Source organism: Gymnoscopelus braueri, assembly GCF_963280865.1.
Source record: "Gymnoscopelus braueri genome assembly, chromosome: 9".
Classification (NCBI taxonomy): domain Eukaryota; kingdom Metazoa; phylum Chordata; class Actinopteri; order Myctophiformes; family Myctophidae; genus Gymnoscopelus; species Gymnoscopelus braueri.
The window spans coordinates 35,975,614-36,001,424 of NC_137610.1; the positions used below are offsets into that span (position 1 = coordinate 35,975,614).

Consider the following 25,811-nt stretch of genomic DNA (forward strand, 5'->3'; position numbering starts at 1 on the left):
TGTATGAAATAATGTATCTTCCCATTTCCATTTCTGCTCTATAATGCCTATTACTACAGCTAAGAGAGCGTTTGTTAGTTCATGTGTGAATATTTAGATTTGGTTCCCGAAATGCTCTCATCTTTTCTGAAACTAGGTCACCCATGTGCCATGCTTTCACACAACAACAGCAGTATTTCTACATGGCTACCTTTTTACAAAACCACAATATTTACGGTTGTTGACCTTAGGCTACTAAAAATGACTATAAAACCCAGACTGACTCATCTGTTACAGACATGCGGAATGATGCGGTTTAATGGGCAGGCAACCATTTATGCATAACCTGAATAGCACCTCTGCATTAGGCAGTAAATTCAAAAAGATATTTTAAAATACATATTTGTGAACACCGCGCCATGAATGGGTCGAATACCCTTCCGGATATAGAAGATGACAGCTTCCTGTTCGTGACTTTTACAAGGTGTAGTTTTACTGTAGTTACAGATCAGCATTCAAAGATTGTGGAAGAGTTGTCTGGCTTTAGAGACTACATGCAAACCACACACCCCATCACAGTCAGTACTGGGAGGTCAGGTTCAGAGACGCAGCCCCGCCTGTTTCTTGTGGAATGAGGGAATGTGATTATAGATTAGCTAAACAGGGAGTATGTTGGGAAAGAAGAGACAATCATTAACCTAGAGTTGCACTTCTGTTCCTTTCTCTATCCATCCCTCTCTAATATTTTTTTTCTCTACACCATCTGTCCATTTTTTTTTTTTTTTTTACACAATCTGTCTCCTTTCTCTCAAATTTCTTACTATGACAACTATGTCTTGTTTTGCCTGGCCTTGCTGTCTTTCTCGCTCTCTCTCTGTGCATCTTCTATAGCATATGGTAGCTTACAGTATCGTACAGATTAGTTTTTAACAAGAGTTGTCAAGTTCAGCTTTGCAATAACCAGAGGCAGTATGTAATACTGGAATTCAATGAACTTGTGTATGTGTACCAGAACTAATTTATTCTACAATGCCATGTATTATTAGTCATTATTACTTAATTTGATACACTGCGATATACAATGTGTGGTCCTGTAAAAGAGACTCAACAGGTGAATCCAAGTGAAAGCTGTTTTTCGCTTCATGCATGGCAGACACAGATGAAGGGGTGGAAGAAGGCAAAGATGAGTATTTTTTTTAAGCCTTGGGATATTTGATGCATTCATTGTGTGAAAATATTAGTATGGTGGTGGTCTACATGTTTTGTACACTCAGGGTACAGTGGAAATGATATGTTGTGCGGCTTCACTTACTGAGCAACATCCCAAACAACAATTTTCTTCATCCCATATGTGAAAAAAAGAAAAGTATAAGGAAGAAAGAGGGACAAAAGCAGTGTATTTGTTTCAGTAGGGTATGTCCTCTTTAATATAATATATATATATATAATAATAATTAGTAAACATATATAATATATAATATTATAGGTACACAGTAGGATTACACATTTCTAAGAGAATATGAGAATTTAAGGGAAGCGAACATATAATTTAAACATTGGACCTTGTCACTTGTTTCTTTGTTTTGAATTGCATGTTCTGTATAGTGACATATGAATCTCCCCTTTGAGGATAAATTAATTATCTTATCTTAATGTTTGGTTTAAAAAAAAAGCTACTTTCTAGTAAGTTTACAATAAACCTTGTGGGAAACAAATTCCTTTTAACGTCATGTTATTTAATTTTTCATAATATAAAGTGACAAAATGGGCATTGCAACATTATGTAAGAGTTTTAAGTTACTTAAGAATGCAAGGTCACGTTTCTCAAATGCTTAACATTGTGAGGGGATTTCAAAAGCTAATTTGTCAAGTAACATTAACACACACACTCACACTAACATCCCACTTGCATGGGTGCATGTACACACTCCACAGGTATGTGACCCTTATCTTATGTCCATGTCCACTTTCCTGGCCAGGTTTTGCGTTTTTTCTTTGATGCTGAACTACTGGGTCAAACCATTACAAGGTCAGAGGGGCCTGTCTGCACATTCCATTGCTTTTAATAGGTCACTACCTTAATAGATCACCGAGAAAGAAAGGGAGAAATAGAGAGAAAGAGGGAGAGAGAAAAGAAGTATAAAAGGGAAGATGGACGTGTATTAGGACAAAAAGTCAAATGTAACTTGGACAGAAAAAAAGAGGGATTCAAGAAAACAGATGGAGGGAGAAGGGATGTGCTAGAGGAAGGCTGTCCCTGGCGAGAAACTGGCTGAAATCAGTTGGTGCCAGTAGTAATAAATCTTAGTACAAACGGAGTCATCTATAATTGACTAATTAATGCTGTAGCTTTGGAGGGATAAGGGATGTTGGTAACGAGTAAGAGCAGGAAGAGAGACAAGTATATACTGTATTATGACTACATCCTGAAGTCAGTTATGTTTCACTCTCACTCTCTTGTCTTCTGGCCAGCTGATTGTGCAACTCTCCCTCTTCCGTTTTCCTATGTTTTATATCACTCCTAAGGGATTTGTGTGTGCCATCATCACTAAGCCAAGTATCTGTGTCGAATCAAAACAGTTGCTTCAGCCCACCCCTCTTAACCACTTAAGTCTGACGCCATCATACGACAAAAATAGACAATCTATAAGCTCACAGCTTGTGAGCCTGTAGATCTGCTTTTGTTTTGCTGTGCAACACCGGTGGCTTTTTGGAGAATTGTTACCTATAACAGCATGCCCACAATGGGGAAACCAGGGTTAGTGTAGTTAAACATGGACTTATCCATCTCAATTCCTGTCAAACTGAGTTTTACTTTAAAAGACAAGAGCCAGCGGGAAACTCATCTAAAAGTATATTGTATGTCACTTTATCGGTGTGATGCTTTTCATCATGCCATGTTTCTTTATGACAAATGGTTGTTGTGTTTTAACAAAGTGATGTGCTGAGAAGGATATGCAATGGGAAAGAGAAGTTAGACTACTAGTATTACACAAAGGTGCTGAAATAAAGTGTTAAGCTGGGGGAAAAAAAGACATTTAGTAGCACTGTCACTAAATATTTCTATACTTAATTTGAAATGTAAAAGTGAAAACAGTGGTGCCAAACTCAATATGCTCAGGTATGCATAAAAAGCATACCTGAGCTGACACAAGCATAACATTAAAAATGTAACAGCTGCAAGATAAATATTATTTTAAAAAGTCTTGTGAGAACTGAACAAAATAATGGGGCCAGAAAATGTGTCAACAAATGTTAACATTAAAGCTGTATTGTGTAACTTTCTTTAGTGAATAAAATATTATTTTATCCAATCTGTATGGTAGAGTATGTTAATACAATATTAAATATGCAATTGGGGTGGTACATATGTACATATGTATTTGGTCTCCCTGCTCTTTTATTGGGACATTTAGATCCTGTGTCTGGTTCGACATGGCCGTTGACACAATCCTGTTTTCGACAGACATTTTTACCAGAAGGACTAAATTCAGCAGGCAGGCTATATTATCTCAGTGGTAAAGATGTCAGCACTTGCGCAGGATACCCAAGTTAAACAAATCCGCAGTAGAACAGGGAAGTTACATAGTGCAGCTTTGACAGTATTTGCAGTAATTCTTTACATGCAAGTATTGGTGCTATAAAGATACAGCTCAGGAGGATAATTACAAGATGAACATTTTGGGTTTGGGAGGAGGAGACATGATGACAGATGTACTAATATGTAAGCACACATACAGATATAGTCCCAGTTTAAGCACAGCAGTGTTCCCAACATGTACACGCATACATACACACGCACGCACGGACGCACGCACACACACAGATCTAGTCCCACTTCAAGCATAGTAGTGTCCCCAGTGTTGCGCAGACATGACTCATAAATAAATAAGGCACCATTAGAGAGCATTGTCAATATTTTATTAGTTCAAAATATATTTTAAAAAAAACAATAAAAACACAGACATCGTACAGTAGTTGTCCTCAAGGACTGCTTGGTCAACTGAGGAAAAAAACTGCAATATTGGAACAACGTCAGCACAAAACAGAGGAAAGTAGTGTTAAAATTGATGTGTGTATGAACACTCGTGCACACACACCCCACCCACCCTTGGCCCACTAGGCACACAAACACATGCTCACATGAATTATTAAAGACATGGTATAAAAAAATACTGTATGCTTTGTCATACAATGAAAATCTCAAATGAAGCTGTTTTCACAGCTCTGCATTGAGCCACACCCTCTGCGGTGAAGCATATCAAAGTCCCATCAAACTGTTTACTGCTTGGTGTCATAAAGTATGTGTTGGGACCCTAAATGGATCATGGTGCAATTGCACAGGAAACTCCTCCTGTTCATTTTACTCGGAAAGTGTACAAATGTTGTATTTGTATACTCTCAGAGTTACAAATGGGAAAAATCAACACTAAGGATTTTCCTGTGTATGGTATGGTCCCCACTTTAGCTGTCAGACTAAAGAGTATGTTGGCGGGACATAAAACGATTCACTTGAGTCCCAGAGTGACATTTACAGTGATTTACAGTATCGGTATAAAAACTTGGTTTTTCAACCTCAGATGAGCTTAGACTCTCTGGGATTCCTGAAGGTCACGCCACTCTGATGTCTGGTTGACAACTCCCTGAAAAGAAGGGAGGGGGAGAGAGACAGAGAGAGATTGACATTAACAGAAGAACGAACTTAACATTTGTCAGCAGTAAAGAATAGAACATTTCAGAAGTAATAGTGACAGTAACAACAACACTGATTCTTTTGATAGCATGGCTCTGCACGAGCCCAGCCCTCTATGAGAGGGTCTGTCTGTGTGTCCATAGTCTCATCAGCACCACTGCCTTAAACATGTAATGCTAGTAGGAATAAACACAGACCCACCCGGGAGGAAGTGGTGTAGTGGATTTGTTTTTACACGATAAAGGGGGGGAGGCACAACCCAGTATGTACACGCATACACATACACAACAAAATCTTTTTTAACCGAATGGGTTCCCAGATTGGCGTTTCCGGACTCGGAGCTAATCTCACAAACCATTGGACCGATAAGCATCACATTTTGTACACACACTACCAGTAGGCCACAGAAGTACCTCCACTATTGTTTTTCACATGTTTTATACTTGTTTAAATATCGAACTTACATTTTAAGTCAATGGGGACTCTGATCAGACTGAAACCGTGGCCATCTTTTTTTGAAAGACACATGCCGTACAGTATATGACCCTTAAGGGCTCTGCATGCATCGACACTAGCCAATGTTCCAAACAGCATTGTGTTGAAGTGGGTGGGGATGGTATTCTGTATCCAACCATTATCGCAGTTCTCCATAACTGTCATTCTGAAATGTGTGCACACTTTCTGCAGCTTAGGTACTGAATGCCAAGAAGCTCCGACGTGTTGTACAGACTCATTTGTTTGAAGCATGTAGAGCCCTTGCCTTTACTGAAGTATAGACGGTCAGTTGGAGAAAATGTGCACTTTGTGTTAAATGATGTTATTATTTACTACTTATTTGCTGCTTAGTTGTAGAAAGCAATACAATGAGATGGTGTGCTTGTTAAGATGCCAGTTGTTTCTAAAGGCCTTACAAACCTCCCCGTGGAGAGCGAGAATGGAGGAGAGGCATCGCCCAAAAATCGAGAGAAAAGACCTCAGAAGACTGCATTCTTTCTCTCCATGTTCCCTCTCATTCAATCTCCTCCTCCAAGGGCTCTTTACATTTGTGACGCGAAAAACACTTCATAGCTGAATAGTGTTGATGCCTGGATACTGGCCCTCCAAGCTGTCTCCAAACAATTCACATTCTGACAGATGGGGAAGACAAACACCACGTCTTCGAGACCAAACGCAAATATCACACTTTACGTCTAAAACCTGTATTGATAAGGAATGTGTGCAAATCCTCATGTGCACATACACGTATGTGCAAGGCGCCCCTTGTCCTGGCCTGCTTGCCTTGGAAATCTGGTCAGTTTGTATACTATAGTGGAAAAAGAACCGTAAAAATTACACATATATGGCAGCTCTACTGACTACATCTTCAAGATTACCTCTTTAGTGCCAAATCCGTTTCACTATGCTCTGTCAAGCACCCATAGTGCAGACTGCATTGTGTCCACGCCCCTTTTAGTTCCCTGGATTAAAATGTCTGGACTTGTACAAATGTGTGTAAGAGTGCATAAGTGGAAGGGCAAATGTATACGAGTGTACGTACGTATGTGTGTGTATGTGTGTGAGTGAGCTGTTAGTCAAGTCCCTTTCACAATTTCCATTGCGGCACCATCCATGTATGTGTGCGTGTCTGTGTGTGTTTGTGTGTGGCGGGCTGTGTGTGAGTAGCGATTACCCTGAGCAGGTTAGCTATGGTGGATTTAGCTGTGTGTGGTTGGAGACAGACCCAACCTGATGCTAAACAGCCATTCAATCTGTCTGGCTCTCAGTCTGGTCTTTACACAATGCAAGTCTATAGAGGTAATTCAATGGAAGAATTAACAATATGGTAATGGTGCTCTGGTCCTCATACAATACAATACAAGCCTATGGCTGTCACTCAGTCCAACCATTTTAGCGTTATCTGGGTCCTATATAATGCCAGCATATAGAGGAAAATTAATGAGCTGGGCCCCACTTTATTTACATTAACACTGGTATCCCTATTTTGGGCACATCAAAGAATTTCAAAAAACATTTTTACTTCAAATGTTAAATATCTTTATATTTATTTTCAGAAATAGCTGATCTACAAATTCAAACCTCACTCTCTCATACACAATATGACAATCTGTCCTATTCCAACACGCTTCTCTTTTTGATGTCAAATGCATTTAACCAGCAGATAGCAAGAGGTTTACCTTTAGTAACCTGGTTTGGTAATGTATTTTGAATGTGGATCTGTGAAAAATCCTCAGATAAAAATGGACTACCCCACAAACACACTGTCAATGTGACCCCCTGCATCCTGTTCAGAGAAAGCAGGAATACAGACAAAATACCGCTTGATAAGAGATGACTAACTGCAGATTCTGGGCCACTATGAAACCACATGATAACAATCATACACTAGAGATATGGTTCAGCTTTACAATACACCTACCGAGCTCAGATTCACATTTCATATCTAGTCCACATCTATGTAAAAACATCCTCCATATCTGATACCTTATACTGAGGACAATGCTGTATATTGTTCATAGATATACAATATACCAGTTATCTAGATTTTTAACCCAATATGATCCAGAGCACAGCCTGGGGGCCTCTGCCACGGCCCCTCTTGGCTGTTAAGGTGTCTCCAGACCAAACAGACTACTTCAGACTACTTCAGACTACTTCAGACTGCAACAGACTGGTATTCGGTTGGCAAAAGTTGGCATTTAAGTCTGTCAGCCGACTGGCCATTCATGTGCTAATTTAACTTTTAGCCTGCCAGCGTTGCCAGGTCTGCTTATTATAAGCGACTTTGGGCTTGTTTCCCTGCAAAGCCACTTGTACATAGGGATGTTCCCAGCGTTTTTTCTTCACTGACGTGCAGTGGTTTAAAGTAACTAGTACATTTACTTAAGTACTGTACTTAAGTACAATTTTGAGGTACTTTTACTTTACTGTATTTCCAATTGTCTATACTTGTACTCCACAACAATTATTTGAAATGTTTAGTTACTAGTTACTTTGCAGATATAAATCCTTATGAAACATACATTAACCACTTTAGCCCTATTTTATACCTATAAGCTATTTGAAAATAGCAGATCTACAAGCTCACAACGTGTTGCGATGCACGCGTTCTGAGCTTGTAGATCTGATATTTTCAAACATTTTAGTACTTTTACTTTTGGTACTTTAAGTACATTTTTATACCAATACTTTAGTACTTTTACTCAAGTAAATGTTGAATTCCGGACTTTTACTTGTAACAGACTCAGAGTACATCTATTGCATTCAAGCCTGGAATTTCATCATTTTAGGGGCAAGGCCACTTGGCCTTTGGTGTTGTAATTTTTTGGAGGGCACAAAGGCCAAATGCCAGGGCAGGAAGGCCATCCAAAAAAATAATAAAGATTTTTAAGTCCAAAAATGATTTTTAAGTCCACGGAAATAATGCATTTAACTTGAAGGTTAAGGATGATTGTATTTTAATATATTATAAGAATAGTATAACTATCTGTGAAATATAACCCATTTATTTCACAAAATAATGTGTTGGCAAATGACCAATATTTAGTTATATAGGTCTCAATATGTCACATTCAGCCCTGGACTTCACTGACTGAAGTAGGGGTCACATTAATCACATTAGATTCACAGAATGTATTTTACCCACAAGTTATTTTCATTCAAATGAAATGTGAATGAACTTGCACTAATATTGACTTTAGTTGATTTTTCAGTCTTTAAAAAACTTGTTTTTAAATAATAATGAAAAAGGAACATACAAGATTTCCACCCGACAGCCATAATATATAGCCAATATATGGTTCTGTATCAGTATATGAGTCCGTTTTTGCAGATTTCATTCTAATTGGCTACCATATGAATTTCATGAGCCTGGGTAGGTCACCCTGGCTTGGCGGAGATATGCCCTGTAGCGCACACTCAGCACAGCAGCAGCAGGTGAAAGCAATTCACTTAAACGAGGGTTGTGTTGCGCACCAAAAAACGGACTAAAACTGTCACATTCTAGCTGCTGAAATAAACTTCCCATTTAGATCATTGTTGACAAACGAACAGGGGACTGGTGTCTAAAAAAACGTATTGACAGGAAAATCGCGCATTGATACTTTTACTCAAGTAAAACATTTGAGTACTTTTTCCACCACTGCTGACGTGTACACAACATTTTTGAAAACGGTTATTCGAATAATCAAAATTCAATACATTAATTAATTTATTGAAATTAGCACCCAGAAAATAGCCAAAACTGAGCACATTTCGATCTATAAGGCCAAATCTAATTTGAAAAAAATATATTAAGAGTATATGAAAGCCAATTAAAATGTTTATACAATTGGAATCTTACACACCTGCTCCCAATAAATTACATCACCACAGCGCAAAAGTAGGTCAAATCAATCAATCTCTCTCTCTGGGAGCAACAACGAGAAACAGTGAATGTAGGTTTTCATAGACATGGTCGCTTGTTTCTCTCACATAATCTGGCAACACGACAGCCCTCTGTTGTCACTGCCACTGCTCTACCAGTCGGCTAAAAAGCTGAACATGTTCGGTCGGCTCTGGGTCGGCCGAAAAGGTCCCGACGGACCCCCCGACGGACCCCTAACCGACTGGACGACTATATACGACGCTTCCCGACGCCAAGTCGGCCCAAAATCGGTCTGGTCTGGAGCCAGCTTTACAGGACCACACTCAACAGAATGGGACCAGGCTTTTGCTAGGGCTCCTATGCTCTGCAAGATCCTGCAAGTGGAGCTAAGGATAGCCACACAGTAGCAGCTTTCAAAGATTTAAAATACTCTAGTCTAAGACCAGCTTTTATTTATTGGAAGATATTTTACTTTTCCAATGATTGAATCCTTGCTCCTTTTATTTGCTCTTGTGATACTTTTCTGTTGCATATGATATTTTTCAAATCATGTGGATCTCAGGATCCACATGGGAATGGCGTGGCTCCAATGTGGACTTCATGTGGTCAGTGTGTGACGTCAGTCATCTATAACATACAGTATCTATGACGACTGACGTATCCTTCCTATATTAAAATTGGTGGCCGGCTGGCGGGCGGGCGGACCAAGTCGTGACGCTCATGTCACCGTGACTCAGCCATAACCATATAAGGAGTTCCCAATGCAGCTAAGCCCAAATATGAAGTGTGTTGTCTAACCTCGATGTATCGTCATCATGGCATCATGTGCAAACAAATCAGTCAGCTCCATATATGGCCACAAAAGGGGGAATGCCCATATATGGGCATATACTGATGACATCAGGGATCTCCATATATAGGCATAAAAGGGACAAGGACTGACAGATACAGAATTCTTCTTATATGGGCATATCAGTCGGATCGGCGGCGCGATGTAGGTGTGAGGCCCCAACCTCTAGCGACTCCAAATTTACCTCCACAGTACCTCCACAGTCCATACTTATGTATGGATATTAGGTATGAGGTAGTCTGTGTCCTACTGGCAGTGTCCTACTGGCAGTGTTCACAAGATTTGCGAGATTAACGCTGGACACGCACGGCTAGACTCCTGCAGAGCAGAGATACACCGTAATATGAACCCATCCCATAACTCATTTTGGGCCCGGCTGTAAACCTCTAATTTGTTTATTTCACTGTAGTGCAGCTTAGTTCAGGCAGCGGATATAGTTTCCATTCAAACAGAGTCGCAAAGGAATTGCTGAAACATTTACACACTGGTGTTATGTGTAGGGAACATGCTACAAAGAACTGCTGTAATGGTCTGAGAATAATACAGGGAAGGTGACTGACTGGGTAACAACAACATCAATCAGTTGAACAGAGCTCAGACTCACAAACACACATACTGTAAAAATACATACATGCACACATACATGTACACTCATACTGTCTGGTTAGTACAGTAATGGGAATATCGTCACTGTCTACCGTTACTTTTCAGGGTATGGAAAAAAGAACCTTTGTTCCAATCAAAACAAATGTAGTTAGTATTTAGTGACAAGCTCTTGCTAATACTTTTCATTCTTTAAATATTTATGAAAGCACACAGACTTAACCTCTTTCACTTCCACTTTCAAAACTGTTCAAAAATAGCAAAACTAAGCCAATGCGCAAGCTCACAATGCATCGTGACTGGACATGTTGTGAGCTTGTAGATCAGCTATTTTTGCGCGACGCTATTGTATGATGAGGTAGGGCATTAGTAGGGTGAAATATGGAGATACAAGGTTTCTGCCCGACAGCGTCAAAATTGCTAGCCAGGTAACATCAGTCAGGTGAGCTGATCTCAGGTTGCTACTGTTTCCCAAGGCTATGTGAGAACGAACACCCACCCACGCATACACACAAGGCTACAAAGAATGTACACAAGCAAAACCAAGCACACATTTGCACAATGCACGCTAAACCCACACACAAACACACTGCTGGACAAAGGGAGAGATTATTACCTCTCTGCCCCAGCAGACATATAGCATGCATAATTTAAATTCAATTACACAGTAGGGACAAGAAGGAAACTGGAGAGAAAGACAAGTTGAGAAGAGTAGCCGGGGGTGTACGAGACCCGTAACACCATTTCCTTGCCAGAGACCCAGCAAGTCTCACTAACTGGATTCAATTCCCAAGAACCATATTAAAAGCCAAGATGCATATTTATTACTCCATTAACTTAGATCATAGTGCTAAGATGCTTAGAGAAATCTGTAACGAAGCTGTGAGTGACTAACATGGTCTCAGGCCAATTGATACAGCTAAGAGACACATTTATGTAATTGCTTTATTTATAGAGATAGTTTACAGTATATATTGGAGGCATTTTTGTCTCCGCCAGGCAGAGACTATGTATTCGCCCCTGTCCGTCCGTGTGTGTGTGTCTGTACATCTGTGTACAACTAATCTCCTGCACCGTTGGCCCAATCGACGTAAAACTGTGCACACACACTCCCTGGATGCCAGAGCTGTTATAGCGCCACCAGGGGGCCGATTTTAGCAAAAAAAGTGTTTGCAGATTTTGGCCAAACATCATGCAAGTCGGTACACATTATCTCTATAGTCATGTGATCAAGACGGATCTGCCGGATTCTTCATATCCCTCCTGATTGGCTAACAGTTTTTCTCCTTGCTCCTACCGATTTTGTCCAAACCTCACCCGAATTGGTACACATTAGGCCTATCTATAGTCATGTGATCAAGATGTATCTGTCAGATTTTTCGGATTATATTCAGATTGACTACAACTGGCTTTCAAAGTTTTGCACAACATGCTACAAGCACCGCTGGACTGATCGGCGGGAAACTTTGCACGCACAATCCCAGTATAGGCCAAGGAAGAATCTCCAACCAATTTATTTTCAAATCGGCCATATATAGCCATATCATTTTTTATGTTACTACTCCTACAGATTGTCCAAAACGCACGCAAATCGGTATTCATTATCTCTGTAGTCATGTGATCAATATGTATCCGTCACATTTCTCATATTCCATTCGGCTATGATTGGCTTCCAAAGTTTGTGGGGGTGGCCGCTTTGCCCAAAATGCCACAGATCATAAAGGCAACGCCGACTGCTGGGAAACTTTGCGCACATTCCCACTAAGCCAAGGAAGAACCTCCGTCCCACATTTTTTTAAATCTCCTCATGGTGGCGCTACAACAGCCCACTTCACATTTTGGCCTGCAACTCTTGAACCGTAGGTTGCACAATCAACATCTTTCCCCCCCTGGATTCCTTGGATCATGATGCAATTTATAGGGCCCCGTCAGATTAGATTTTCTGCCATAGTGTTTTCTTCAAAACACACTTTTTTGCTACTATCCTACAGATTTTGTCCAAAACTCACACAAATCGGTACACATTATCTCTGGGGTCATGTGATTAAGACGTACAAGTTAGATTTTTCAGATCCCATTCAAAGTTTGTGGCCCTGGCTAGGCAACCCGGCCTGGCGGAGACCTGTGCTCCGAGGAGCACACTTTTCTAGTTTAATAGGAAATGCACTGAATTGATTCATAATAAGACAGTGGAATGTGGTTTTGCTAAATTGATCAAATGTAAATGCTGTAATGAAAATGGTAGTGTTTGGCAGCTAAGCATGAATTTTAAAGACTGGTTAAGATTTGCTAAATGTCCTAAAAAGCACATTTTCCAACTAAGAGTCAAGAGCACTACTCTACAAGCATATATGAATATATCTAAAATATACCATCTGTGCACAGTGAAATCCTGAGTGTAAAAATGGACTTGTTGGGTTATAGGCCAATTTCTACACTCTGAGACTTTGCTTTGTGCCTAAATAAATTCTGTCTCTTGAATGCAATTCAGTAACACTTTCTATAAGTCCATGTCTATAACAATACAATGCATTATAATCTACGTATCACACTGTATAATTATATTATATAATGCTTTTAACATTAACCATAATATATAAAGCATTTTATGACTTCTACTATAAGGAGATCATAATGCATTATCATTCATCTGCTTATAACACATTATAAAGTATTATGAATATTTATGTGTGCATACATATATATATACATATACACATTTTCCCAAAGTTTCACATGGGCTTAATAGAAAGTGTTATCTGTAATTACAACTGCCGTGAGTCAAACAAATAATTCTCAAGGTACGAGTTGAACCCAAACTTCACCTGTAAGAAGGTGAAAGAGGACAGGCAGCTACAGAATGCTGAGGCAAAGTATTCGTTGATTTTATATAAACCACAATGCCTATAGTGGTTGTCCAGATTTAAAAATGTATGGACGTCATGTTCATTAATCATTTCTCATGTAAAAAAAAGTACCCAGAAACTACTTAGATTTATTTTTCCTACCTATGATTATGACTCAAGTATATACATGTTCATAAAAACAATTAGGCCTAAATGTTTTGGGGCAATAAACACACCTTCTTGCAATGTATTGTTAAAGTACTGTACTAAACCAGAAACTGCTACAGTACTGCTACAATACAAAGTATTAATAGGCACTATAGACTTTGTTTTTTCGTTATAGCTATTCTATTTATAGTGGCTCATAGGAATAGACTATGTGACAACCAGGAATAGTTTGGTGACCACTGGAGAGACGGTCGACAGCCGGAATGTAGACGGCATCCGGGAGCAGTATGGGTTTGCGCCCCAGCCTGTGTCTTCCGTGAGGAAGACCACCAACAAATCCACGGTGAGGCCTTTAAGGAGGGCCACTCAAGCAAGCTGCAAGTGGAGCCTGCAGTACCACCACGGCCCAAGAAACCATCATGCCAGAATGAAATGTTTGGAGTGGGGGGAGACTGGTGCAACGCTCAGGTCCTGGACCTGGTGAGACGGAGGAGGAGCCCGGCCAGGAGGCCATCCACAGAGCCTAGTCCCTCCACGTGCCACAGCCTCTCCTCTCCCCCAGTCCCGGCAGAGTAGTTCCGGAGAAGCGTATTGAGTGGCCCTGTCTTACCCTAAGAGGACTGACCGTGGGTAGCTACTGGGACGTAAGTCGGGGCTTGATCAACCCCGGCTGGATCACCTGGGCGAGGGTGTATGTTGCAAGACCCGAAACACCCGTTGACCCCAGGCTACAACACTGATGATACGTCCCAGGTGCATCCATGTGATGTTTTTTCGTTATTGTTACAACTACAGAATTGGACAAGTCGGGGAGGGGTGGACCTTTGGCATTTAAATGTCCCTATTACTTCTCCTTGTATGAGTCAGTATGTATGTCTTTTTGTGTTTTGTTACAAAGCTTTCCTGACATTATTATCTTATTCATATGACAATAGAGTGACAGATTCAGCCTTTTACAATATAAGTCTACTAGTGAATGTCTGATTTACCGAATTGTGACTTGACACTTGACAGCCCTCCTCCCTCATCAACATTCAGCAGGTGAGGGGCCAGGTGTTCTGCACTGAAGCCAGAACAGCGATATTAGACAGGATCTTAAGATAAGATCTTTGTTGAGTGCTTGGAAGTTAGTTAGCCCTGTACGCTTCACTTGCTACAAAAGTAAACCACTGTAAAAATCCCCTTTTTAACCATTGCTGATGTGCTCTAAAACCTTTGTGTGCCTTTTCCCCACTCCACTGCAAAGACTGTTTACTTCTACAATGCTCTCAGGACACATAAAGCCCTTTTATCAAGTTTTAATTGCAAGGTGTGGAAATCAGAAGTCAATTTAATGTTTTCCTTTACCACTGCTGCTCATCTCACAACCATAGGAAAAAGCCTTTCATCAAATTCTCAGAAAGAAAATAAAAATAAATAAAGGTGATGTCACCAGGGGCCGATTCCATTGTACAACTAACCATTTCCCTCCAACTCTAACGGTCATAGGGGAGACCTGTGATTTTGTTCTGGATAATCAATGGGGAGATTTTAACCACCCTGTTGTTGGTTGACTAGGGTACATGCCACTTACTCTGACCTTGTACTTGTCAGTCGTTAACATTTCAGCTTTAAAACAAAAAGGAAATTCTGGTGACTTTTATGTCCAATCAGAATTTGAGAGCATCAACAACTGTCTCATTCCAAATTAAAATGGTGGTTGTATGACAATTGTATGTTGGTTGTAGGCAATTATTTGTGTGAGAGGATTGCATGAAGTTTCACAAACAATGTCTACATTTATGGTCTATATTTAGTATTTTAGCACTGTAATTAACTCCCTTCATAACACATCAACTGTTAAATGTGCAATTCCATCACTGTCAAACACAAGGGGGTGAAAGAAGAAGGTAGAATCCAGTTTCAGCTTCACCCAGTTTATGGCTGCTCAGAAAGCACTCGTGGTCGTGGGCTAACAGTGTCTTGCTCAGTGTCACTTCGACTCATATTCTTGACAGGCCAGGAGGCGAACCGGTGACCTTCTGATTACCAGACAGCCTCTCCAACCACTTTCTACCCAATTAGCTACACTAAATTGTGTGAGCTACGTTAGCTAACACAACAAATAATTGACTGCAACTTGCAGAGGTTCCTTTTGACAGCTTACCTTGACCATTATTTGTTTTACTACTCTGTCTGATTTTCAGTTGTACTTTTGACCTGGCTATAAACAAGGGACATAGTTAACCTTGACCTTACCATGATGCAAACGGTCAAGGGACCAAATACTTTGATCAAGTTCTTAGATAAACAACACTTATTTAGGCCATTTCCGATTCAAACTCTCACTATGTTTATCTTTGAATCAGAACTATTTAAGACATTATGAGTTATGATGGGCCTCTTAACAATAATTCACCTAAAAAGAGCCATTCACATAATACATTTTCCATTCACTACCACAGCTTTATCAGTCATGGCTAATCCCCGAGGCCAGGTTCTTAGAAAAACAAAGTATGTCATGGAACTGTTCATTTGTATTTATAGTTTCCTGTGCTGCTGCTCTCTCCAGCGTGGGTGATTCCCACTTCATTTGGTCCTTAGAAAAACAACGAGGTGTGGTCCATTCATGGTTCAGTACTTTTAAATGTGTAACCCCATGTTCACCTTCTTAGATAAACAGTAAGGTGTGGACCTGAGCGTCCAATCAAACTTGCATAGCAAAATGGGTACATTTTACTCTTGAGTTAAATTAACGCTCTTAATCTCACTATGCGGTGAAAGGCTTAAGGCTGTCCCTTGTCACATGTGTAAGTAACAAAACCCTCTGAGCTGTCAATACATACAGTACATGTGTAGGTATGATGAAGTATTGGCCAGGATTTGCTCACACAACAAGTAAACTCTGAATGACATTAAGAGGTTCTTAGGGTGTAAGTCATGGTATCAAGAGGCTTAAGAGGCACAACACATTTCTAAATTATGACGTAATGCTATTATTGCCCTTACAAGACTGCTGGTTTAGTCTTATTTATGAATTTGTCAGTAAATATAGACGTGTTACAGCTCAAACAAATACAGTTTTTAAGACACAAAGCTACTACATGAGGCGAAGCGTAGGGTGAATTAAGTTCAGGCAGAGTATGAATGGTTAATACCCAGCTACGATTTCGCTCACAAATCTCTTGGCATAGGGGTGACACTTTCTTACAGAGAATACTGTATGCGTATGTGCCTCAGAAACCATTCACTTTCCCCATGTTCCCCTTTCTGAGAAGCTTGAGGCTGAGAGCCTTTGATCCAGCAGAGCACCAGGGTGTGGGATACTGTATCAGTCCGTGCATGGCTTGTTTTCTCCACTCACGTGTGACCTGAACAATGCTATTCTTCACATGGGCAGAGTGTGCTACTTTTGCCATCGACTTTAACACACCCACCCACACACACACATACACAACAGCCGGACATTGTTGGGAAATTTGCAGTGATGTCATTAATGATTGATGTTAGCGTGGGGTATTATATCAGGGAGCACGAGAATGCTATGCACACCAAAGTATTATATCAGGGAACAACGCTACACCAATAGCTCGCAAAAGCATACTTAGCATGGACACACACACACACACACACACACACACACATCAACATAAGGAACAAACAATAGAAGTGTGGCCAAAATTCTTCTGCTCTAGTGCTCTTGCCTCTGGCTGTCACTGCCAGTGAACTCTCAAATAGTTCAAAGCTTTTTGATCCTTGGAATCTGTCCTGAACCCTTGGGCATGGTGTGATTTTCTCCCCCTTTGATATTTAGTCTCCTGCTGAGTTCTGTGGCCTGTTGGGCCAGTATGATAGTTTGAGTGTGGGTCGTCTATGTGACAGTGTGTTTATGTATGTAAGGTCCATTATTTTATTTTTTAAATTTAGCTAATAATGACATGCCCAAAACCATATTTGTAGTTCGTCGACTGGGGTCACCCAGGGTCTATATTTGGCCTCCCTCGCTATACACCAAAAAAATCTTTTTGCCGAAACATGTTGTGAAGCATGTAGATCAATATTTTCAATGAATGTTGTTCGCCCATTTTCGACAATTGTTGCCTATTAAGTGAAAAACCAGTTGCAGCAAAAGAGAAGTGCATGTCTAAGTATAAAGACAATTAGTGCAAGTGTACTATATAGCTTTAATTGAACGGCAATGATAAGCAGTTCAGTAAAGACAGGCCAAAATAAGGCGAGCCGATACACCTTATAGAAAAGAGACATTATTTACCACATCGTCACATTGAGTGAAGAGTTTTCCTTCGTGATTAACAGTGTCTGAATTCATGATCATCCACACAATACTGTACATGTGTGATCTGAGGAACAGGCTGCTCTGTTTGTGATTTACTTTTTTACTATCCTTCATGTTAAACCGTGTCTAAATTGCTTTGATAACAAAAAGGAGCAACTCAAGGAAGTTGTCACATTCACTTTGGATGCCATTTTCCCCTTTCCTCTTGTTAAGTTTCAATAAACACCAATTCAAACAGAGCTTCACTGTTCCTTTGTTGCTCTAAATAGGATGAGCTACAGCTACAGTGTGTGATCACTGACCTGTGTCCTTACTACCCTGTTACACAACATCACTACACCTGCATCTTCATTCCTTTAACAACTACACATTATACAGTACGTGTGTGTGTGTGTGTGTGTGTGTGTGTGTGTGTGTGTGTGTGTGTGTGTGTTTGATTGACTTCACAATTTTCCTACATGTGCATATGGATTTGTTCGTTTTTTTGCATTACACCTGGCATGAACAACTCTAACATGAAACAACATACACATGCACGCAAGCACACACAATCAGGTTACACCATGCTCAAAATGTCATCACATACCTACCTACTGTTGCTAAACCTAATCTGGTCCCAGTGGACATGCGCACACACACACGAGATGATAGGTGAGTACAAGACAGGAGAGTGGCTCCCACACTGCTGATCATACAGCTTGCAACGCCAGAGTATCAGGTGACAAGCTTCAGCCCTGTCCCCCACCCCATTACCAATATCAAACATGGCCACACACACACACACACACACACACACACACACACACACACACACACACACACACACACACACACACACACACACACACACACACACACACACACACACACACACACACACACACACACACACACACACACACACACACACACACACACAAAGAAAGAGCTGTCCTCTTTGTTTCACACAACAGTGTTCTCTTATGCCTAAAAATGACTTAACTATCTCATCTCTGGAGTTGGGATCTCCTTATAGCCAACTGGAAGAACTACATGTCAGATTATCTTTGTAGCTTTGTATTGTAAAAAGCCAAGAGGTTGAGCTCATGCATAACCACAAACACTACTAAGAAATACAAACGATACACCGCTGGCAGAGTTGCACAGTCACACACAGCGGAATGCACGCGTGCGCACGCACGCATATACACACACACACAAGAATTCAAGACAAAGGCAAAACAACTATATAAACTAGAAAAAGTGCTCCTCGGAGCACAGGTCTCCGCCAGGTCAGGTACGTTATTGTGGCCTCCTGGTGGCGCTATAATAGGCCAATGTGAAAAGGGTGCCATTTGTTCAAGGGCTTTTCACTGCAATCGGACACTGCATTCATGATTTGAGGCATTTTGTTCCAAAAATATGTTTGCAGAATTAGACCTGCTGGTGGCGCTATAACAGGCCAATTTGAAAAGGGTGGCATTTCTTTGTCGGCCTAATAGAAATGTGCGTGTGAAATTTCACGGAAATCGCAAGCTGCGTTCATGATTTGAGGCATTTTGTTCAAAACGGAACAATCCTGCAAACTTTGGAAGCCAATCTTAGGCAATCAGGATGGAATATGGGAAATCGGATAAATCCGTGTTGATCACATGACTATAGAGATACTGTGTACAGATTTGTGTGATGTTTGGACAGAATCTGTAGAAGTAGTATCAATAAATGTGTTTTGCACATATCGGCCTCCTGGTGGCGCTATAAACGGCCAATCTGAAAAATTTGGGCCAGAGGTTCTGAGTTGGCATCCAGGGAGTGTGCGTGCACAGTTTCGCAGCGGCCGGGCCAACGGTGCCAGAGATTAGCTGCTAACGGACGGACAGGACGGACACACGGACGGACGGACGTACGGACGGACAGGGGGTAAAACATACTCTCTCGCCATGCCTTTCGGCCTGGCGGAGACAATAACTGACTCAGTCGTAGTGAAAAACTAAACAACCTCTTTTGCCATGTAAAACAGGCCAAAAAGAAGGTGGGTTTGGAACCAATGCCAAACTTTCTTTGAAGCGGTATTGAAACCTGTCCAACAATACACAAGCCCTAGATTTTTTGCCAGGTGCTTTTCAGCCACAGAATTCCCAAAGCCAACAACTCAAACTATGAAGTCTCTCGGGTATACCTGCCGTATTATTGTGTAATAACAAGGAGACTGAATCTTGCAACACACTTTGCAGTACACAGTAAAGCCCTTATGGGTCCTTTTCTTTCACTTTTAGAGTGAACTTAGCGCTCAGGATTTTTACTGTGTAACTGCACTGGCTCATAGTAGGTTTAAATCAAGGAAACACCTGCACCCCATGGTGACCTGAACTCTATATACAGGTATCAGTGACAGAGTGACCCAGTGTCTGTGTGTGTGTTTATGGGCAAGTGTTATTATGTAAGACAGAGCAACTCAGGTGTGAAAGTGGAAGAGTGTGTTGTTTGTTGGAAAGAGATGGAGTTAAAGTACAAGGTGTGTGAGTGACTATGCAGACACTGGCTGGGTGAATACAGGTTGAGCTGGTTAGCAGCTCTGCCATGTAGACAGCGTGTCCCTGGCACACCGTGTCATGTGTAATTATTACTGCCATTATCATATGGAAAACATGTTTACCAGTCTATCAGAAACAGACCGGCCGGGTTACGCATGCAGGCAGGCCATTAAGAGCTTTTCACAGAGATATGGCAGAACATTGCCACAATACATGTCATCATAATAGCGTCACGACGGTCACGTGCCATAACAGTGTTATAAATTGTCCTCACTACACTTTCAACCTAAATCTCATTATTCTGATGTGAGGAGATCATTAACATAGTGTGGCAAAACAAATCCCCTACACCTGATGATGTCAAACGACACGTGTGACGTCATCGTTTCACAACGTCAAGATTTTGTGGAGAAATACAAAGAAGACATAGGGATTTGCCACCCAATGTTACTGATCTCACATCAGAACAATGGGTGTTAAAGGCAAGCTGAGGATTTTACTGTGTAGAATTTTTGAATGAGTGCTAATGGAAAGGTTGCAGGAAAACAGCCAGACCACTGTCATAAATCCATATACAATAGATCTCTCTCTCTCTCTCGCTCTCTCTCTCTGAATAAAAGACGTTTCCTTCCCCTCGTAGATGGAGGTCACAGAAGAGGAAAGCTGCAGGGTTGGCAGGACTTGGTGTTCTGTCGGGGACAACACAGGGACTGTCCATCACTGAGAGACAGTCAGGACAGCACAGCTTAGCTCATCTTCCTGTACACGTCAACTGCACTTCCTTTCCAACGTAGTTCACACACGTGGGTGGGCGCGTACGTAAAAGGAAAGGATTCTCTAGGTGAGGTGTCCCGCCTCCCAGGGGATTCATGGGAAGGACAGAGAGAAGGTGCACAACATGCAGAACAGGAAGCTACAGCTCTATTTTAGGTCTAATGAGGGTCCCCACCCAGCCCTGCTGTACAATGGCATGGAAACAAGAGGAGGAGCTCACACACGCTCTCACACACACACACACACACACACACACACAGTAAACCCATTAGTTGGACCATAAACACGTCAGTGTGATATTCACCACCCATTCATACACACAGATGTTTACACCCGGGCATCAATCACACAGAGGACAGTAATCATGTCGTTCTAAAGGAGCCATGCTGTGGGAAGGGCAGAGCATCCACTGGTTTACACACTAGCCCCAGCTGGAGCAGCACATTTAACTTTGACAGTGTATTTGTAACTATGAGTTTGGAACTACGAGAGTTTACAAATGGACCCTTAGGGGTCCATTTGGTTCCATTTCTAAATACATTAACACTGAGGATTCTACTGCACAGGGAGAAGGCAAGACACAGGTACAAGAATACAGTTGTACAGTCCGTCCTAACGGTTAAAACGAAACATTGTTACAGTCAGAATAAATCTGGTAGGATTATCCAACTGATAGTGGCCATTGTCTTGTCCCACTATTTCATGACAACCTCTGATGGCCGGAAAAAAAAAAATGTCTTCCTTTACTTTGAGCAGTTAGGGCACTATTAAGCCTAATTCATACTGTGTGAGCCAAGCCGTGGCTCAAAGCTCTGTACTAGATACTAAAAGGTACATGACTTTAAACACAGATACACACAGAATATAGGGTTTCATAAACTAATAATTTGGAGATAACGGTTTACATCCAGCACCAGTGGTTTACTCTAGTTGCCGAAACTTCCCTGCAATAGGAATCATGTCAATCATCGGTCTATTCACTCCAGACAACGATATAATAATTATAGCAATATAAGCTGTCATGTTACCAACACACTATAAACTGCAGCCAGCAACAGATACAAGCCAAAACGGAGGCCAAGACAAACACAGACAGGGTCAGATTACAGACACTGAGATATGAGGTGCGATACAAATGTTTGATGTGGTCTCATACTTAGGAATAATATTCCATCCTGAGCTTTGCTTCACAAATTGATGAACATGTATCTCACCGAGTTTTGATACTCCACACCGATTGACGATAACTGGAGTTTGTGGGAGGGGTCTATATTATATAAAATGGCAATAATCACGATCGACCCCACATTTTAATCCCATATTGAGGGCTCTCTATACAATGTAGAGAAAAAGTGTGATTTAATTATGAAGCATTTAGCGGTGTTAATGCGTTGGTCAGAGAGCTTCAACAACCAAGGCAGCAGAGCTTAGAGGCTGAGGAACTATTATTTGTGCACTATAGATGCATACCGTAAGGAGACATACAACTTCAAACATTTGACAGTGTCACATTACATTTTTGTTGTAACGAACAGACCTTGTGAAGACAATTTTCCCCTTGGGGACAATAAACATTATTATTATTATTACATTAATCCCATTCATTGGAGACTTTAAAAAACAGATTAGATTCCGCTTCAAAATATGTTAATCCTACAGTATATCCCTGGACAGTTTGCTCTGCATTAGTGAAAATTCACCACTATTCTGTGGCCAGAAGCAACATCACTTAGAGATCACTTAATCCGCAATGTGACATCAGTGCACAGCGAAGTGTTTGATAATAATAAAGTAGTTTCAAATGGAGTGCTTTTATGGGCTTACTTGATGAGAGCTGCCCTGGCTGGGTCCTGCTGCTTTGGCTGGGTCACGCTTAGGGCAGCAAAGAACTCAGAGTTCTGGGATAGTGGAAGCGTGGAGGAATCGATAGAGGAGGAGGGAGGAAGGGTGGTAGGACGAAGGGATGAGGGTAGTAGGATGGTAGACGAGGGATTCTGGGATGATGGCTTCCTGCTTTTCCATAGCACGCGAAGGGACTTGACTCCGAGTGGCTGGATGTGGCTGGTGTTGCTACGACGGCGGGCCACCTTGCCAACAGGTCCTGTGCCCGTCCTCCTGAAGGCTGGATTTGGTCTGGGAAGACAACAATCAAAACACGTAAAAATATAAATCTCACAAATATTGCATGGTAGGGATTTCTCCCTTATGTTATTTTCTTCAGTGTGCATTTCATTCCTAAATAGGAACAAAGTGTTTTGCCAAAGAGGTGATAAATGATTAACCACTTTAAACCTGGCATCCCTATTTTGAGAATGTTATAAGTGAAAGTTTTGCTAAAATAGCTACAATATTTTTTTTCCCCCTAAGATTTTCCCTATAGAGAAAGGGCATAGGTACGTCACAGGTTACGTCACTCCGTTAACTCCGCCCACTTTGGCCGCCATTGTACTAAAGCTTGTTTGGTCGCGCTGGTACCCTTGAGTTAACTCTATGGCTGGTACACCACTCTGTAGTCAGCAAGCAGCAAGTGTAGACGGTGTACAATGTACATGATCTTCCATCTCTCTACTATCTATCTGGTCACGCTGGTACATCACTCTGTAGTCCTGTGCTCATAGTTCAGCAAGCAGCAAGTGTAGACAGTGTACATTATCTTCCATCTCTCTTCTATCTATCTGGTCGCGTTGTAGTCCTGTGCTCGTTCAGCAAGCAGCAAGTGTAGACGGTGTACATTATCTTCCATCTCTCTTCTATCTATATCTAACTTGTATAATCTCTAACACATATGCTTCTGTGCTCAAACAAGCATGACAGCACACAATAAAAATATATACATCTGTTGTGCTGAGTCGCAGAGAGCAGAACACCGGCTAAGTGGCTAGTGGCTAAGCTAGCAGTTTGAATGGGACGTTTACGGCCGTATTAGCTAAATCTGGCATTTAAAAAAAAAGAATTTATATCGAATATCTTAAATACAATGAAACAAACACATTTAGGCTCTTTACCTGTGCTCAAACAAGCATGACAGCACACAATAAAAATATAAACATGTTGTGTTGATGAGACCGAGTGTGGATGAGAATCAGCGTTGCCATGTCGGCTAATTATAAGCGACTTTGGGCAGAACTTTTTCTGGCTTTTTCTGTAAATTTGCTTGTAAAATTGGTAGTTGCGGGTTGCGTTTTTTTGTGTGGCTTATTTATAAAGTGTTCTTGCTTATTTAGGCTTGCTTCCAATTTTTTTTATTTTATTTAAACCAGTGGTTTTCAAATATTTTCATGTGCCAGGGAGCATTTGTGTTGTTAGAATGTTTAAAAAAAAAAAAAAGTATTCTTTATTTTATTGCAAGAGTTTATTTTAAATAGCCTATGTACAAGCTCACGTGAGCTTGTAGATCGGCTATTTTCAAGTAGCTGATGTCACTAAGCCACTTCTTTTGGGCTTGTTTTCATAGACCTGGTTGCTTATTTCTCTCGCAAAATCTGGCAACACAGGTTCCGTTCAGTTCACTTACTAGCTCAATGATTAATGAATGAACAGTATAATAATAATAATAATAATACTTTGCTAATAATATCAATAATAATATATAAATAATCAGTACTCAAGATGACTATATTTTATTTTCGGTTCAGGTGAACCAGTCTATGAAATGAATGATTGTGACTCTGACTGGGCACACTGTCATTACATGATCTGGGGCACAGATGTAATGACATTTTTTCCAGGTAGCGTGCCTTTGCATCCGCATTCAGCTTCTCTCTGTATGGTATGTCTCTGTCACGCATTGTGTGTGTATGTGTTGTAGACTTTACACAGACTGTGTGTTCAGGAGACGTTGTGAGTAGCTGTCAATGCTGTTGTTGATACGGCCAGCTGTTGATACGACCCTATATAAAATGGCCGCCGAAATACGTCACTGGTAGCTAGGCTCCTCCTCGACTCCTCCCTATGCCCGGAGTCTATAAGATATTTTTAAGGGCTTTTATGCCTTTATTTGACAGGACAGTAGGCTGACAGGAAATGGGGAGAGAGATGGGGGGTTGTCACACAGCAAAGGTCGCCGGGATCGGTAGTCGAACCCACGACGCGTTGTCAAGCTGGATTATGTGGTACACGCCTGGACAGTTAGGCCAGCGGGCGCCCCTAAAATAGCTACAATCTTACAATGTGTCACACTGTGAGCTTTTATAAAGTATAAAATAGGCCTTAAGTGGTTAAAAAAAAAAAAATCACCACCACTGTAAGAATATTACAAGTAAACAACACGTGGTATAATGATAGACGTACTTCAAAATAAATCTTTGCTTGTAATAAAGTTTCTGAAACTGGTGCACAATCAGAAGGTTTTCAAAAAGGTACTTCTCTGCTTATAATGTTCCTTTGACATTATTACCCTGAGCCTGCATCACTGTAACCAAGAGGTCAAAATGTCAATAGTCACTATGACGTCACCTCATTGAAGGGTTATAGAGGGGACAGCTTGGTCAGTACATGTCTGCTCCAAAACACCCTCTCCTCGCTCCGTTTCCCAAAAGCAGACACCAACCAACAGAAATATAACACTTAGAAGGTTTTCCTCTATTATTTCTTCTCTTTTTCGCTCTCTTTCAGCTCTGATAACAACTTCATTTACACTGTATTTTGACATGCCCTTCACCCACAGATGGAGGCCTATCAATCAGTCCACAGGAAACACCTGCGTTGTGAGGTGTGGGAGGGTGAGGGATGATGCAGGGGAGGGGT

At 41.0% G+C, this 25,811-nt stretch overlaps 1 protein-coding gene across 1 annotated transcript in view; it reads right to left on the reverse strand.

The window, feature by feature from the left end:
- Positions 1–4,149: 4,149 nt before the first annotated feature.
- The window catches only part of LOC308092303 (uncharacterized protein), a gene marked incomplete at its 5' end in the record, with an annotated part of 76,050 nt that continues 54,388 nt past the window's right edge, over positions 4,150–25,811 (reverse strand). Inside the window, 2 exons of the mRNA XM_080438153.1 lie at positions 4,150–4,622; positions 22,890–23,198. Of these exons, the coding sequence (XP_080294279.1) occupies positions 4,556–4,622; positions 22,890–23,198 (376 nt within the window). The 3' untranslated portion in view covers positions 4,150–4,555. The remainder of the gene's footprint in view (positions 4,623–22,889; positions 23,199–25,811) is intronic.